Source organism: Anomalospiza imberbis, chromosome 19, assembly GCF_031753505.1.
Source record: "Anomalospiza imberbis isolate Cuckoo-Finch-1a 21T00152 chromosome 19, ASM3175350v1, whole genome shotgun sequence".
Lineage (NCBI taxonomy): Eukaryota > Metazoa > Chordata > Aves > Passeriformes > Viduidae > Anomalospiza > Anomalospiza imberbis.
This window is the reverse complement of record NC_089699.1, coordinates 10,714,383-10,732,319: the sequence shown is the minus strand read 5'-3', so window position 1 is coordinate 10,732,319 and position 17,937 is coordinate 10,714,383. Positions and strand designations below refer to the sequence as shown.

The 17,937-nt window shown below is 40.6% G+C and overlaps 1 protein-coding gene across 5 annotated transcripts in view; it reads right to left on the bottom strand.

The window, feature by feature from the left end:
* ANKFN1 (ankyrin repeat and fibronectin type III domain containing 1) overlaps window positions 1-17,937 on the bottom strand; it is a 132,077-nt gene that overhangs the window by 18,165 nt on the left and 95,975 nt on the right. For all 5 annotated transcript variants that reach the window (XM_068209676.1, XM_068209678.1, XM_068209677.1 and 2 more), the window contains 7 exons: window positions 17,816-17,906; window positions 14,434-14,541; window positions 8,561-8,660; window positions 7,312-7,444; window positions 6,585-6,701; window positions 3,094-3,309; window positions 857-1,023 (listed from right to left, as the gene is read on the bottom strand). In XM_068209676.1, coding sequence (XP_068065777.1) covers window positions 857-1,023; window positions 3,094-3,309; window positions 6,585-6,701; window positions 7,312-7,444; window positions 8,561-8,660; window positions 14,434-14,541; window positions 17,816-17,906 — 932 coding nt within the window. The remainder of the gene's footprint in view (window positions 1-856; window positions 1,024-3,093; window positions 3,310-6,584; window positions 6,702-7,311; window positions 7,445-8,560; window positions 8,661-14,433; window positions 14,542-17,815; window positions 17,907-17,937) is intronic.

The window sequence follows — 17,937 nt, the reverse complement described above, 5'->3', positions numbered from 1 at the left end:
TAATCTGTTCCTAAATAAAGATCTGTTCTTAAACTTGAAGAGTCAGGGATTGCTATAAACTCTGAAGCCTTAGCCTTTATATTCCTTCCAACATTGTTGTTAGCATTCACTACTACATTCTGGATATCCTTGTTGTCTATGTAAATATCCAGTTCCTTTTTCCTCCTGCAAAATTCTCAGCTGACTGCTGAAATGATACAGGATTAAAAAGCTCCAGAAAAAGATCAATAAAATGTGTTTCCCACTAGGCAAGGACCAGGCAAGGGCCCTTGCCAATAGATAAGGGAAGCAGTGGACAAGGGGAAAATGGCTTTCCCAGAGCACAGAAGGTTGCTGGCTAGTTGCATTTATAAATATGGTTTTCAATTGCTGTGTGTTTGCTGTGGTTTAGAGTGAAAAAACCAGACATCACACAAAAGAATAAACAGAAAAATTCCCCAATTCCCCACATCAACACCCCATAGTCAGTGAAAATCCACAGAAAGGGTGGCACTGAATCCACTGAAGGCTGAGTCAGGGCTGTAGGCTACGATCTTCTGAACATTACCCCTGTGCAGAACTTGAATAACCATGGAATACCATCCTCAGAAACCAATGGGCCCCTATCCATGTATTCTGGATATGTCTTCAGACAGCTGGGAAAACTCAGGTGCACCTGTTTAGCTCAGCAGGGCTCTCTGGGATGGCAAACACCGGAGCCAAACCCTTCTGCCACACACCAGAGCCAAACTATGCTGCCACCTACAATTTTGCAATGGCAGAATTGCCTTGGCATTAACATTAGATCAGTTGTTCCAAACTTAAAACAACTGTTCTCTCTCTCTCTCTGTGCAAGTATATCTGTATATTCACTTACTTGGAGACATTGCTGTTGTCTCGGATTTTGACGTGACACAGGACATTGGGCAGCTTCTGCAACACAAGCACTTTGATCTGATCCACAGAGCTGCAGAGTTTAAGGTAACCCAGATACAAACCGGGAGGGAGGCGCTGCTGACTTCGTTTGTGATAGGAAAGTATGTCCTGTTTTAAGGGAAACAGTCCTACATAAGAATCTCATATTTTTTTCCACATAAGCAGAAGAGTTTGGGAGCAAAAAGCAACAAATGTTTTTACAGCAGTCGTTCCCAATTCAAAAAGCATTTAAGCACATGCTTAAGCATATGAATAATCTCTGGTAGTTTGGGTGCACTTGGACAACTTCTCACTTAAAGCCATACACAGGATCTCTAAGGTCTCTGTGTCATGCAGGAATTGGCTCTGGCAACCTGAGGTTTCAATCTTCTGCAACTGTGGTGTTTAAACTGGCTTAAATAACCCCCACGTCTGCCTCTCGTCTGATCGTTTCAGTGGTGAGCTGGGTCAGGGAACTGATTCCTCTGAAAAACAACTTGGGAAAAGGAGCAGTTGTTTTTCAGCCGAGCAGTTCCCTGCTTTGGGTTTGGTTCGTGACTACACAGAAGGAGCAGAGCAGCACTGGGGAAGAGCTGGGAGAGAGGGGCTGCAGGAGCCAGGACTGTCCCCAAGGAGATCCCAGCCCACATCTCTCCAAAAACTGCTCTGTATCACCTGCTGTCAACAGGAAGATCTCTGTCAGCATGGGCGTTGGTAGTTTGCAAAATTGAACAAGTGGCAGCATTTTCTGAACAAATATCTTTATCAACAAATAGAGCTTAGAAGAAATTAGTATTGGTGGTGAATTTGCTGAGGCCAGGAGACCTTTTTAGGGCTATGTATAGCAGTTCTCCAAAACTACTTGAAAAATGATGTCTGCTGCCATCCATCCTGAGAAATGTGTGCTTCTGCAGTGGGTGAGGATTAAGACACCTGGCCCTATGCCTTTACTCTTGGAACCATCAAATTATCTGCCAGTGCTATGCTTGGCTCTGACCAGTGCAATTAGACCCTCATTTTCACAAGCACTTCATGAACAAAATACCCACTGGATGATTAAACAAGTAATAGAAGAAAGGGTGGGCATTAGATAGGAATGTGTAAACCATTAGGGGAACATTTTTTCCACTAGGATCTCTGTGGAAATCTGATCAGGACTGTAGTTTGCTTTTCCTAATATAAAACTTTTGCCCAGATTGACAATTTTCTGCACCTTTAACACATTGTAATACATTAAATCTAGCATAGATCAGGTAAGTTTTATTGTCTTTTGGAAATTTTTTAACATTCCTAAAACCTGGTAACATATATTTTGATTGCCTGTCACTTCCCGGTATGAAAAGCAGAGTCTGTGCCTGAGAAAATGCTCTAATTCAAAAATTAAGCACAGCAGCCAGCATCTCAGGGACAATGCTAAAGAAGGGACTAAGACAATTATTTGGCTTGTATTTTGGGTAACTGTGCAACAGTTTTGGGGAGATTGGCTGCTGTTACCTACAGAAAACATGTATTAATCTTAACATGAACTGTCTCTGTTTAATGCGTGTTCAGAGATAATTCTTGAAGGGCTGAACCCTCACGGCTCTCAGGGATGGTAACTGAGCTGAGTGTGCCAAGCAGCTTCTCAGATCAGTCCTTACCTTGGCATTTTTCTAATTGCAAGTCTAGGAGCATGTGATGCAGAAATTAAAGGAGGGTTATGGTCAGTAAAGGATTCCTTAGCAGCTATACCAGGCTCCAAGGAACCCTGAACCCCACAGAACAAGCTTATTAAGTAGAACAGTAAAGTTTAAAACCTAGATTTCGTTTTCAAGGTTGGATGGAAAAATCTTATAGAGTGTAGGAATTCTAAGTGTCTGTATAGGTGCTTAAGAACATCCCAGAGAATTTTAAAGCTGTTTTGTATCTCTTGCTACAAAATTCCATAGCCTGGTTTCCCGAAATTGATAGAAACTACTATTCTCTGCTAGGACTTTGAAGTAATTCCTTTAGAATCTCATGGATATTTTGCATATTAAGGATCTGATCCCAGATCCACTGGAAGTAATATAAGTCTTTGCTCTCAACGGGAGCCTTGCCATTAATTTTATTGGGCACTGGACTGAGGCCTAAAATTCTACAAGACGCTTCCAAAAATCAGGGCTCTGGCACAGGCTTTACAAAAGCAAATAACACACAGTAAGAGAAGCAAAGCACTACCTGGATTGTTATAAGCAAGATGTCTAATGCTGTTGGCTCCTCTGGAGTTGAAAGGGATTTCCTCTGGCTTTGTAGTTTGGATACCTGCATCCATTTGCCATTAAAAAATGAGTACAGACTCTCCACTTCTCTTACAGTAACTATCAGCATATTGCCATGTCGATCCTTGATTGGCTCATAAAAAACTCTGCCTAAATTGTGAGTTCCCAGCAAATTCTAGAAAACAAATACAAAATGAAAGTTATTTATCACATATCTGGAGAGTATAGTTTGAAACGTAACTTTGTGCTCATTGACATCACTCCTATTGGCTTCACTAAGAATGAGACACACTGTGTCTCTCAAACCCTTGCCTTACAGTCGTATCATTTAGTGACAAAAGGAAATGTTTTCCCTTAGGCTGTGTTTGTAGATTGAGTGGTGGATCCTATGAAGCATTTTGATCCAGCAGTGTTTACTCCAATGTGTAATGGAGAACCTCAGAAAGACTATTATGACCCAATGCCTTTGTAAAAGGCAAATTCATTCCCCTATTTGCTGTAAAGGAATTCACTTATTTGGGCCAAACGTCCTAGTTTTGCCCAGTCATGTAAAGATGAAGGATGTGATTTTTGAAAGCACCCACTGGTGTGCTAGTGATTCCTTTGATTTGAACTTACTTAAGAGCTGGGTGCTTATCTGAACCTTCCCACAACCAATGTCAGAAATCATGTCAAATTCTTCCTTTTTTCCAAAATCACTCATAACAGACTCTTTAAATATATTTTTGCTATGCTCATTAACTATAATCTCCATTCTCTGTTCTCCATTTAAAAATTATTCAGATTATTTTCAGCAACAAAAGCAAGAGACACTCATGTTTGTGCTGAATGTAAATAATTCTGGAGCTAAACTGTGGAGTGTGTTTGTGAAGCACAGGATTTAAGAGACACAAATCCTTTTACTTCAGATACCAAGAATGTGCTAGACAAAACAGGCAGAAACTCACAAAACTACCAACGCAAAGTTCTCCGGGAAAATATGTGAGGATTAAAGAAAAGTAATTTTAAAAGACTCCACATAAAATACATATTTTGGTTAAAATCCCTTTCCTCACACAGTAAGGCATCTGCTTATAGGTGCAAACACACTCAATCCAGTGACCAGCCACTGAAGACATTCCCAGATGTTGTCAAGAAAAATGCATAACATTTAAAATATGCTCATTACTTTGTGATTTTTCAAGAGATCTACAGTAAGCTGGATAGGGAGAAGGGTAGTGTAAGAGGAAAACTTGACTTCACAATGAAGCACATTGTATCTTTGGGGAAGTACTGTACATTAAATTAATGACATTGTAAACTGATAGATTATACTGAAATTAATTATCTGCACTTAGCAGGCAATATTTACTTATCAACTTTAATATTGTTAAATTGTTTATAAACTCTCAGTAGTCAGCACAGTGCCTAGGTTTGGGCACTATAAGTTGTCTCTTTCAGCTTTGTGCATCTCTTTCCAGGGCAGACTGTTGGTGTCTATATAGCCCATCTCCTCTGCCTTTTTAAACTGTTTTCAACTATGCCTTTTGGTGTTTGTCTCCTTCTCTGACTGACTCTGGTGCCTTGAGTGTACATTTTGTGCTAATCCCTGTGTCTCCAGCTGGGGCAGATCCTGGCAGTAGTCCTTGGCCATCTAATTGTCATATTAATCACTGCAGCACAGGAATGTGCCCAGATGTAAACAAACAGTTCTTTGTTGTCACTATGTTGTGAATGACATTCCAGCACAGGGAATGGGGGACCTACTAATATCAATACGGGACTGATTCATGCCCTAAAAAAGTTTTGTGTCTGCTTAGCTTGTTACACCATCACTTGTGCTTTGTTTGCTTTAGTTGTCTGCTGGTAACAACAGGCAAACTTGCAGTCCCTGTTGTCTCTGAACCTACTGCTCTTGTCCCTGAGCAGCTGTGTCATCACTATCTTTTCCATTCTGGCCTAAATTCCTGCAGAGTCAGTCTATTAACTGCCTCAATAAAAAGTATTCAACCATATAAATTTTATTGAGATCCTTCCTCTGGCGGATCCCGCTAGGCCACACACCGCTGGCAGCTGGGTGACAATCCCTGTTCTCCTCCGGGACCAAGCAAACAGAACAGGCATTTAGGGCCACAAATTTGGCAAAACTTCAGTAGGGGGTACACCACATGGGCATATTTGCTGTGCCTCTGTGTTTCAAGCTCTGCACTTTGCATCTCTGATAGCCAATAAAACCACGATGCCCTGGGGCTGTTGGGTATCTCCCTGGGCAGTTCTTTGTTCAAGGGGATCTGCCCAGGGGAGATGGAGCTGAGCTAACCAAACCTGTGCCACCTGAGCTGAGCCAAGCCCAGCTTGTTGGGGGAATATTCAGCAGATATAGTGAAAACTTGCTATAGTGACAGCTCAAAGGACTGACGAGCAGCTGCTGCTTACCACAGGTGGTCCTCCAATAAAGGTGCAGCAGGCTGGCCTTTTGGGGCACGCTGGGGAAATCAGTCCAGACAGGTGTTGCCCAGGAAGGCTGCTCTCCTGCACAGCATGCTCACCAAAAGGTGTAAAACAAACCCCCCGTGCATATTGTGAGCAGTGGCCCCAGAGTGTGTGGCTCTCCCAGCTGCTGCACACCAGGTGATGGTGCTGACACGGCCCCTGGGGGACGTGTGGCCAGCACAGTGTCCAGCAGTGGGGATCTGCAGTAATGCCAGGAGTGCACCACAGATTTTCCGGGAAGTTTCGGTGACTTCAACAAAAGGTAGAAGAAAGTGAGGCCTGGATAGACTTTTTCCCTAACAACCATGCACACAGCTTTTTGAAAATGTATTTTCCCACAAAAGTAGCTATTTTAATGAAAGTGTCTGCCTACCATCTAGAGACTTCATATTGTCGTGAAACCCAACTTAACCCAGCTTCAAAGCTTTACAATAAAGGTGGAAATGTTCTGCTGGAGAAAGTGTAATTTCTGTTTGCATGAAAAGTAGCGAACTGAGACACAGAAGGATTTAAGTCACCTGTTCAGTAACAATCAGGTTGCATCTGTAGCAGAGGTTGGAATAGAACAGACTTTAAATGCTTCATTAAGAGATTAATAATTAATAATTAATAGGCCCATAAGAGGCTTTTGAGCAGCAAATATCAGGATTATAACTTTGAATTCCCAATCTGTAAACTCATAGGCTTCTCTGCTTGGTCATTATTTACTGGTTTATATCGGTTTCTATTTTTTTTTTTCTTTTTTTTTTTTTTTCTTTTTTGGTTTCTTTGTCTGTTCTTTCTTCCTATTGTTTCTTTCCTTTGTTATTCCTACTCTTTACTTTTAATATAACTCCTTCCTTCCCGGCAGGAAAGGCTCAGTGCCTCATTTCACTGGAGATGAGAATGCTGCTCCAAAGAACACTCCTAGGGACAGCTGGCAGCTCTGTCCCTTGCAGATCACCGAGCTACCAGCCAGAAATATGCCATGGCACCCACCTGTAGCTGTGCTGCTGCTGAAAGCATCTTCTGCCTGGCCTGGAGTGCTGTGGATGAGGACACGGACACAGCCATGTTCTGCCTCAGCCACCTGATGTCATCCCACATGCAAGACAACTGCAAAAACAGATCCACTCCAACCAGTTCTTGTTCTCAGCATTTGCAAAAGCAGAAGTGATACCAAAATGCAATTTGCACTTGCAAAATCAATAGATACTGCACATTTTGTGTTTCTGCAGATGGCAATCAGCTGACTGGATAAACACAGCACAGATACTGACTCACACAGGAGGTATTCTGTAAACATCATGAAACCATTTCAATTGGTTTTGGGCTGTTGTGCAAAACTGATTTACTGTTCTTTGTGGTATAAAAAAAGTAGTGTGAGACAACCTGAGTGATGGCACAACCACAATACCAAATTTAAAACCCCTGGTTATTTCTTTAGGCTCTTGCTCTAAATGTCCATAAAACCTGTAAGCACCCACATAGCTATCACTCATCTAGGATCATACCTTAAGAGTTAATTGTATCACTGTCAGTGGCCCAGTCAGGATTTAATCCACAGGACTGGTTTGGGAAAATTGCTTTTCACATGATTGATAAAGCATTTCATCATGCAGCTTTTTACTGACATAATTTCATACATTCAGAGTGGTGAGCTAAGGCCTGTGCATTGCTAGCAACAAATTTGCAGAAGCAATAGATGAAATTAGACTCCCATTACCTTTGTGAACCACAGGAAATCCTGCATAACTGAACTACTGTGAGAGTCATCGATTTCCACAATTGGGATTTGATCTTCATTGGTTACTAACAAATTGTCTTTGTAAAAAAGTATAACAGATAAGTAGAGTCCCCTAAAGAGAGAAGGAAACACTATCAAACACCTTTCATGTCTATTCACATCCATGCCAAGTTCTGATGAGACAAAGTGGATCATCTGGTCTAAACTTCTGTGTAACATAAGGTCATGCATCATCAGTCAGTGAATTCTGAAAAATATTTGGGAAGTTTATCACTTTAGATGATGTGAATTACATTAGTCTAAGAGATTATGGATCTGTGCAAGCCACTGACATCAGTTTCAGTGAGAATTTTGCCAGAGTACACAGTACAAAATGGAGGCCTTATGCCCTTTACAAATCAGAAATTTTACTAAAACTTATCATTAATATGCTTAGTTCTGCCCTCCTTTACTTCAGAGCAAATTTGAAGTAACTCAGTTGAAATCAGGTGGGTTATTATGGATTTACACTGGTATAATTGAGTGCAATTTGGCCAACATATCTACAAACCTCTTTATAGGGATAATTCCTTTCAATATTTACCCTCACAATTAGTTACATATGTTAAGTGGTTAACTGCAGGGAATTTAAAGACTCTGGAGAGCTCTTCTGAAAGAATCAAAATCTTACCAAAATACAAAGAAGAAAATGCAAATTGAACACTCCCGACAATGAAAGAAGAAATAATCCAGAATAAGCAACTTCCATTTGCTAAAACAAATAATCAGGGCTGAGAGTTGGGCCACAGTGGGCTGCAAACCCAGCTGGGGATGTCAGAGTTCTATGTGTGTTGCCAGTGGACTATTCAAGTGTTATCTGAGCTCTGTGCTTTATACTATGAATGAATAAATGTTGTACTTTCATTAATGAGCAGCAACAGAGGCAGTGCTTTCAAACAGCTCAGTCGCTGCACTTTGGGTTTGCACAGAATGTTTCACTCTGTAACAATTTGAATCCACTTCCAAAAGTAACAAGGAAAAAATTCTGTTGATTTCAGTAGAAGCTAGAGCATTCTTTTCCTGTCAGCTGCACCAGTCTTACACATCTGTGATTTTATCAATTCATTCTGACCAATTGCTGTCTCATCAGTAGTGGCATATTCACACGTATTTCTGAGGTGCTTTTCTCTAATACAGAACAGCAACTTCCAAAATTCAGAATGCCTCGAATAGAGGAGGAATGACAAACCTTTTCAGAGTCTTCACAAACTTGTTTGATGAATGGAAAAGATGCTTCAGGCTTCTGGAAACCGATTGCTTGCGACCAGCATTTTGTAATTTAGAACTTTCTGAAATGGGAAAAAGAAGCAAACCCAACCCATCTCTTAAATTTCAGTTAGTGTCTCATAAAAACCTTTTGTTTCTTGAACCACAGTACTCAATTTCAGTCAGTGCTCATTACATTCCTTTCAAAAGACAACATTTAGAAAGATGCCCAAATGCAACCCTTTGATGGTGTTTTCATTAACTTAGTGATACACAGCAGCAGACAATTTCCTTACTTGCTGCAAACTCAGACAAGATAAAGCTCTTTTGCTCTGAGGCAAGCTTGAACCAGTCCTGCACACTCTTAATGTTTAGAAAGGATGGGAATTTTACAAGTGGTCTCAAAAACCCAAGAAGGGATTTGAATCATCAGTCAATATTTTAGGGTGTTGTAATTTCTGAATTTCTTACCACATGTAGCTTAAGCTTCTAAGAAGTGAATAATTGGTGCACTGGCTGACACTGACATCCCAGCATCACCAGTGTAACCTAAAGAAAAGCTTTAAGGAGACCAGATTAACCCTCATCTTTCTGTATATCACATTAAATGCATCTGCTGTTGCTTGGATTTTTTTTTGTCCATCACAACAACTTCCACTCATGTATTGCCTCAGAGCTTCCACAGTTACCTTTGCTCCCTAGTAATCTTGAGTCCAAGAGAGAGGTGTTAAACTCTTTTGTTCACTTCATGTCAAAGCTGAGACGTGTTGTGTGCCTGCCAGCATCTCTGGGCCAGCTCTCCAATAGAAGAATTTTATAAAATTGTCCCAATGTTCTAAGAAAATATTGTTAAATTTTTATACCTTGCATTCTTTTTCACTTTGATGATTTTGACAACATGTCTTCCCTTCTCATGCATGGCCTTGTAAGCCAAGGAAATGTCTTCCCATGAGCACTGAAAGCCATGAGTTCTGTGTCACAGCTGTGAACAGCTGTGTGCCTGTGAGTAGGTTTGGAGGGGACACCAAGAGATGGCAATCAGTGACATGCAGGACTTTATGATGTACTGGCAGTTGTTATTCATATCTGGATTTGAAAGCAATGGGCATTTAACACTGTTTGGGTTTGGTTTTGGTTTTTGCAATGTCTGTGCTGTTTAATGTTGTCGTAAGAGAAACAGCAGAAATACTTTGAAAAATGGAGTTAATTCTTCAGATATTTGCTGTGATATGAAAAGAAAGACAAAACAAAAAATATCACTGTGAAAGTGCATCTCACTTTTCCAGGATCTGACTGTTTATTTGGATGAAGCATGGATCCCCATCCAGAGAGAAGTGTGAAACATTTTGAGGGACATCCTTCTGCAGTGGGGAAAAAACCATGACTCGTGAAGAGGCGCTTGCTGAAAGCTGCTGATCACCTGCTTAGGTGTTCTCAGAGTATTTCCCACTTACCTCTGGTGCAGAATAAGAGGCGCCTGTCTGTGTCTCCCTGGTGAGTTCTAATTTTGAATATTTGAAGAACATCTAAATTTGTTGTTTCCACAACCCCATCTGTGGAAGTGCTCGGCATATTTTAAATGCTGAATAAATTTGCACCATGATTGGCACATTGAAAGCCCCAGCAAGCAGACACATTGTTAGCAATAATTACTGCTCTGTGGAACAGCGAGTACAAAGAGAACAAGGTTCTGTTGGGGGTGAAATCATACAGTTCAGATGTATGAGACTTATTAGATCATCAAATCCATTGTCTTTCCAGTGCAAACTTGTTCTCCATGCCATATTCTGCAATGCACTCTTCAGCTTAAACAGACTCATCCAAATTCATGACTACTCCTTTGTTTTCTTCTTCTCCTAAAAATATTCATTTGTATTTCTATCCATATCTCCTCAGATAAGAGTTATTTTACTGTGAGCCTTATTCAGTGTATTGCAGTAATATAAACTAAATGGTACATGAAAACTCCTGTCTTACTGTTTCATTCTTGCAAGGTTAAGATCAATTTAGGAATATAAATTTCGTTCTAATGATTTTCTTCTGTATTCCCTCCATCTATACAGAGGGAATGGAGGAGGAAATTACTGAAGGCAAAGCAACAAAATTTTGTATAAAACACCAAGAGACTGCAGGATTAAAATAAGAGGGCGCATTACAAATGAAATATATGTTATTGGTCTATTTAGTGGTTTGGGTTTAGTCCACAGCTTTGCAGAAGCCAACAGCAAAAGAATTAATGTAAAACTAGATGGAGATGGTAAACCCTCCTATATTGCTATTTGCTTTTGTTTTACAGTGTTGTATGTCTAGAAACCAGAAAACACGGAGCTGAGATTAGGGGATAATTTGGATCTGCAGGAAATGGAACTTTGTCTGTTACTTAATTAACTAATAAATAACACAGAATAACCATCATAGGAAAGTACCAGTAGCAACACAGTAAGTTTATATTAACAAATGATACAGCAACTGAACTTTGAGCTCTTTTAATAGAAGCCTGAGAGTGAGCACATAGCAGCCAAGATGGGAGAATTTCCAGTGATTAGATTTAGATCAGAAACATTCAAACCTGGTCTGAAATAGGCAGTTAAATAAAAAGGTGCATTTATGACATTGGCAGCCTTTCCCTTTGAATGTAGAGGGTGTATAAAGATTTCTTTGCAGGTTTTTATGTAACTGCAACCCATACTTAAAAGCAACCTATTGGAAGAATAAGGACCATCCCCTCAAGCTTGTATGCATCTGGGATCTCTTCTCAAATTCCCAACCTGGACTTCTCAGTCTATAGCTTGGTTCTCAAGTCTACTTTTCTATATTCTCACAATGAATTATAATCTAAACATTTTAAATGCCTTGCAGAATCAGAGATCCCTCTCTTTGCTAAATGCAATTAAAACTATGTGCTCTGCTTGTGAATCAAATTAAAATAAGAACATTTTTATTTAATCTTTGACTTCTCTATTAAAATATATTTCAACTGAATTTCAGAGGGAAAAAATCTGGTAAGAATTCTACTGAAGAGTTGGGTTCCTTTCTTAATGAAGCGCCACACAATTACTTAATCCACTCTGAATTGTTTAGAAAGATCTAAAAGAAAAAAAATACTTAAAAATATATTTGAAGTGTTGCCAGGACATACAATTGTTGTAACTCAGTTATGATAGTCTGTAGCATGGAATTATGAAGACAAATGGATGACTGTTATTTGTAATCATCAGGGTTTTCCAGAAGATTAAACATATGAAAGCAAAGCTTCCTAAGTAATTCCCTAGGAGGTTTCATCATATCACAGAGCAGGTTCAAAAGCAACAGCTGATCTAATTCCAAAAGCTCTTAAACTCACTGTACATTCCAGTGTATTCTTCCTGGTATTTTTGTAAGCTTGTTTTCTCCAGCCCCTGCAATGCAGAGCACAGGGCAAAAGGCAGAGCCTGAATGAACAGACTTGGACAAAGGATCTGCCTGGAATGTGGGCAATGTCCCCTCCCAGATCCTGCAGGAGCAGCAGCACACAGCCTTGTCCTCCAGCTCCTCTGGCTTCTGAGGCTTTTGCCTGCGTTGTTCAGATAATCTCAGACCATTTAGATTGATTACTCTCAGTTTTTTCCACCTTCCTGTCACTTGTCCTGCCCTCTGAGCCAGCGCGAGCAGCACGAGCGGGACGTCCCACACAGGAATCACTGTGGGGCAGTCGGGGTGCCTGGACACCAGGTTTGATCCCAGCTCTGCTCCCACTGAGCTCTGATTCCTACAGAGCCTGGTTGTGCTCTCACAGCTCATCAACACTGTAGGCAGAGTCAAGGATCTTCCTCAAACAATGTCCAGCTCTTTACTGGCAGCTCTACAACAAACGGGACAATCAGAGATCCCAAGGTTGGCCTTAACTGGAATGTGGTAAAGGGAATCATGGCAAAGAACAGAAAAATGCCTGGGCAAGTCCTCAGCCTGTGTGTCAACAGCAGGGCCAGGCTGACTTCCACCCTGTCAGTCAATCATGCTAATTTACATTATTAAGCATAGAGATTGAGCCTCTGTATTACATGAAGTAAAAGCTGTTATTTGGGGTTTTCTGAGAAGCTTATCTCAGATCCTTGATCAAACTCCTCAGATTCCACTGAGGTTTATAAATATAAGAATAAAATTTCTGAGTCAAATTCATAATTCTTACTTTTCCTGCAAACTTTGTTTTGATTCCTTACCAAATTAATGAAATAAAAGGGATTGACATCATCATATATTTAAGGAAAGTTCCAAAGGTTCTCCTATGATGATACAATGCTGATTTGTCCAAAATATACTACTTTGTAGTGCTAGCATTACAAGCAATGATGAGATTTCTATTTGGTTGGAGGCAAGGGTGCTGCTCAAGCTGACTCTGGTGTGATACTGCCCCATGTGAGGTCCCACAGCCTTTCAGGCACGGAATAAAATGTTCTGAGCTAAACACATTGTCTGTATTGTAATTTATTATTCAAGGAAAAGGTGTTAGGAAATCAACAACAAAGTGATCTTTGCTCAGTTTTGAGGCTGGGGTTAATTTCAGGAGCAGTGGAATTTTATAAGAGCAGGCACTGGTGTCAGAATGTCAAAAGGAGGTATTTTCTGCATGATGTTTATAACTGCTTCTGTTCTGGGCTGCTATGTCAGTAAAACAATTTATACTAAGAATATTTTCAGATGTTCCATCACTTAGTCCCTGTTGACTGGAAAGGTGGCCTGAAAGAGCTGAGACAGGCACTAACTCCAGAAAGGAAAAACTGTACCACAAAAAAACCCTTATTTAATAGCAGAAAAAGCCATGTAAGAGATAGAATACATCATCTGTATTTTCAGTACCAAGACCACCTGCAAGTGATAATGTTTGCATGAATTTTAATTAGAGAAACAACATTTTCTTGCAATATCTCCTTTCCAAGCATCATAGACGAATAGTCTAAGTTGCTATGGTTACAATGGGTTGTGTCAGACCGTGGATCAGAGTGATGGTTACAAATTTGCATGTAAAGAACAAAGGCTGCATCTTTTCATTTCAGCCAGATGATTTTAGCTGAAAATATTTCTATGATTTTAAATCAATTGATGCAACTTGACATATCAGTCATACTAGGTGAAGAAAAATGAAAACTTCATGATAGTTTAACTTTTCCGTTTAAAGTAAGTCCCTTTGCAATGAAGCATTATTCCAGTTAGAAGTTTATTTTAAGAAAATAAATAGTACTTTTCAACAACCCGTATAGAACAGGAGTTTTTATATAGGCTCTAAAAAGAATGCCAAGACGTTGCCTTGGCTCTTGAGCTATTAAAGGCACAGTCTGTTTCTCATGAATGAAGATTGGCTGAGATTTGAACTCTCTCCTAGTTTTGATCCATTCTGTTTTGAAATGTAGCAATCTTATCTTCCCATTGCATTGTGCAAGTATTTTTCATTATGGATTGGCATGCCATCCATGTAGTGTCTTCCATTTGGAGGCAGCCAATTCCTCCCTTTTGATCCAAACCAGTTGTTAACTGTCTAAAGTATTTCTTTATATGAAAAAATAAAAAAGTCTTCCTTGAAACATTTTAGTGGAATCCTGTGTGAAACTAATTTGTAGGAAAAAACAAATCAAGAGGTGTGTAGGGTATGGAGGGAGAAAGACTGTGTGTGTGCACATTGCAGCCTTCAGACATTTTCATCCAACTAATTTCAAGGGTTAAGAGCAAGATAGTGTGCTAAAGTGATTCCAGATGGGCCAATATTAATATCTTTCTTTTCCTGATGAATGAGAAGGTATGACCTAGTTAGAAAACTGCTAAAAATTACAGGCGCCACAGAGGCTTCAGCTGGTGCCCTACCACACAGCTATTTATCCTTACCTCTGCAGTTATAGTGCTGATGAGCTGCTCGGACCTGCTGAAGGAGGCGTTCCAGGGCCTCCGTGTGTCCCCTGTGCCGAGGCTCTCTTCCACTGCAGTCTTTCCAGTCTATTGAACAAAGGAAATAAACAGAAATGAAACACAAAGGTGCAGGAGAGGGTCTAAAAATATTTTCTTGCCTCTGGTACTTCTCGGCTCTAGAGGAGTTCTACATCTCGGCAGGCAGGAGTCGTTTCTAAGTCTATTCTTACTGGTACACTGAGTTTTCTTTGCCTTGTGCCAGCTGGGTGATTAATCACAATGGTTATTAACAAAGAGCTCACAAGCAGCTCTGAGAAGCTCCTGTAGTGACTGACTTGACCATGGCTGTTTCTCTCCATGAATGGGCTCTGGTGCTGCAGTCAGGGCTGCCCTCAGCCTGTCCTGGCACTCAGCCCCTCACCGAGGTCACACCATGCTCCTTCTGCCGCTCCTGCCGACGCCAGGAGGCTCCACAACTCTCCTACACTTCTGCAAAGCAGAGAATGAACATCTTCCTACCCCCAGAGCTTGCCCTGTAGCCAGAGAAACATGCTTGGAGCAAAATCACTTCTGGAGATCTGCTCCCAGCAGAGGCCTGAACAAACGCCGGCAGTTCCTGCAGCCATGGGCTGCTCAGCACTGCACTCCTGAGGCAAAATCCTGCTGTGTTTGTCCCACACACATTCAACCTCCAACAGACTTTGTTTTCACTCACTTGCTGCTAATGAGAATCTCAGTCTTCGTTTTAAAAAACAAACTCATCACAAATAGAAAGAACTTGTCTGTATCAGAAAGGAGCTCTTTAATTCCAGACTTGGCTATTTTTGTACTTTGATTATAATGAGAAAAGCTCATTGCACCCATTTCCTGGCCCAAAGGAATGGTGGATCAAGGTATTAAGAGATCTGTCTGCACAGGAGACATGCTCCCATCTTGCTGGCACAGAGGCCGTGTATGTACTCATAGCCACCAGCAGTTTGCTCACTCACTAAATATACAGATCCAGTTTCTAGTGCAAGTTTGGAGTCAAGCATTCCTTCCAATGGGCTCACTATGCCAGGGATATAAATACCTGTTTATTTACATTTAGTGTAGCAGCCAGAGTAAGCCCCATGAAAGGCTGGAAAGAGAAGACATTTGGTATCCTGATAGCCTGTGGGCAGTGTGACAGCCGCAGAGGGGCTGTCCTGTGTGCTCTGTGCTGCTGCAGACATCAGGGCCAGCTGCATTTACTGCTCTGTGTGGGGAAAATGTCCTTAGAGCTCCTGTGAGCAGCCAGGAGGGACCAGCTGGAACTCACCAGTCTCAAAGTGCTTTGGTGTTATCAGACTGGTAGCGTTTCAAACAACCTCATGATTTCTCTGTCCCAGTGGTTTCCAAACTTTTTGAACCTCCAGATTGCTGACTACCTTAAAAATGACACAGAAACCAGACCAGCTTCCATCATTGTCCATCACTCACCTGATCATGAATAAACCTAGAAATATTTCTGTCTACTGGGATTTCAGAGAGAAGCTGCACAATGTTGGCCACCACTTTATAGGCTGCTGCTGTGTGTGGGGGAAACAACAGGACAGTGGCAAGTGCTCCCTATCATCACACACAGACACATTTCCAAGAGTGTCACCAGGCTTTGATGCTCTGGGATTGGACTGGATCAGCATCAGGCCCTGAACCTTTCCTTTCCCTTGCATAATCTCATGGCTGCTGTTACTGACAACTTTGTAGAGCATTAATGTATTCCCATTTAAATTTTAGCTCAGGGCCATATTTTGTTATGCAGCAGTGGTGTAATGTCAGCTTGCTGCCTCCTTGCCAAGCACAAATCTTCTGCTTTTCTCAGCCAGAATAGGAATAGGGAAGTTCTGCCCCCAGTAACTCCAATGGTAAATAACATCTTGTCGCTCTAATGTAAGTATTACTTAATGAAAAGATTTGCATTTAGGCTCTGCTGGTCTTACTGTAAAGCTTAAGCATGTGGCCCTTAACCCAGCAATTACAGGATTTTCTGTTCTCTTAGCACCCTGAAATACTGTACAAGGGGAATGAACAGAATTCTCTCCATGGCTTTTGTGCTGACCCACTGAAATCTGCAGGAAGATTTCATTCACGTCCCAAAACTTTGGAACTGGCACATAATGTCAGATTTCAGAAGGTTAATAGCAGGGGACTATGAAAGGGGAATAGAATGCAATATGCTGAAAGCAAAATTCACATCATACAAAGTTGCAGTCTTAAATACCACCTGTCTTGCCAGGAGTGCTCCTTCTTTGGGGATATTTGGCTGAATAACTGGCAGCTACTGTGAAAGAATCTGTCCCCCAGCTGATGTAAATTTTGGGTTTCTGGGGCCAAGTCCTGTGTAGTTACACCTGGCTATAGTCAAGGTAATTGCACATCACCAAGTTATTCAGTTATCCACAGTAGATTTTTTCCCATGATTGTAGCCCATTTTTGTTTTCAAGCAGAATATTTCTTTAGCCTAATTCTGGTATTGTTCTGGAGAAAACACAAGAAAAAAATTGAAGCAAAATGGGACAATGGTAATGCAAAAACGTTATTTATCCAACCCTCTCCATTATGACTACTGAGAGTCGGTACAGCTTGTTATATTTTTTCACATTAGCATGCAAGGTTATTAAATTGCTACATTAGCCTAATAAAAACTAGTGTTAATGCAATAAAAAGAGAAGTCCCACTTTACGGCATTAATCAATACGAGGGGAGCTGTAATACACTGAGCCAGTTTGGCAGGGAACATGAAGTCTGGAAAAGCAACTAACAATACAATGTGATTATTATAGATTAAAAATGACAAATCATAGCCCTAATGAAGTCTGAGAAGACCTGTCAGAGGTTGGAAAAGGAATATTTTCTTTTTGATATTTCTGCAACATTTACAGGCTACATCCTACCACCATGTGTGTCCACACTGGGGTATTTTATGTACAGGATGCTGTAAGAGTGGTCCAGTGAATGGGATCTATAATGCTACAAGGTAAAGCATAAAACTACATGAGATACTTGTAAGTCCTTTTCTTCTAGTAGCTCAGAATCAGGTTTTGATCCATTAATGTACTGAAAAATGAAATTCCATATATCAGAACTCTCCTAAGAGAAATGAAAATTAAAATATTTCTAATTATTTAAAGTGCTAATGACTAGAAAACAATTTTCTGTCAAAGGACTGGAGAAGAATAAAAGCTGAGACATAAATATACATCAATTATTATTTTGCCTAATTTTTGGGGGTTGGAAGGAGTTGAGTTTTATTATTTATTTCACTCCTAGATGGCATAACAATTGCATTGTGAACTCCAACATCACTAAGCAAACTGGAGGGTAGACAAACCCAACCTACTTGAAGGAGAGGCATATTCAGGAGTAGATTTGCATGGAGGTCCCCATCCTCTCATGTTGTATGCTGAGACACGGACATAATATCTCTGGCCCTGCAAATGGAAACACCTGGAGTCAAAACTA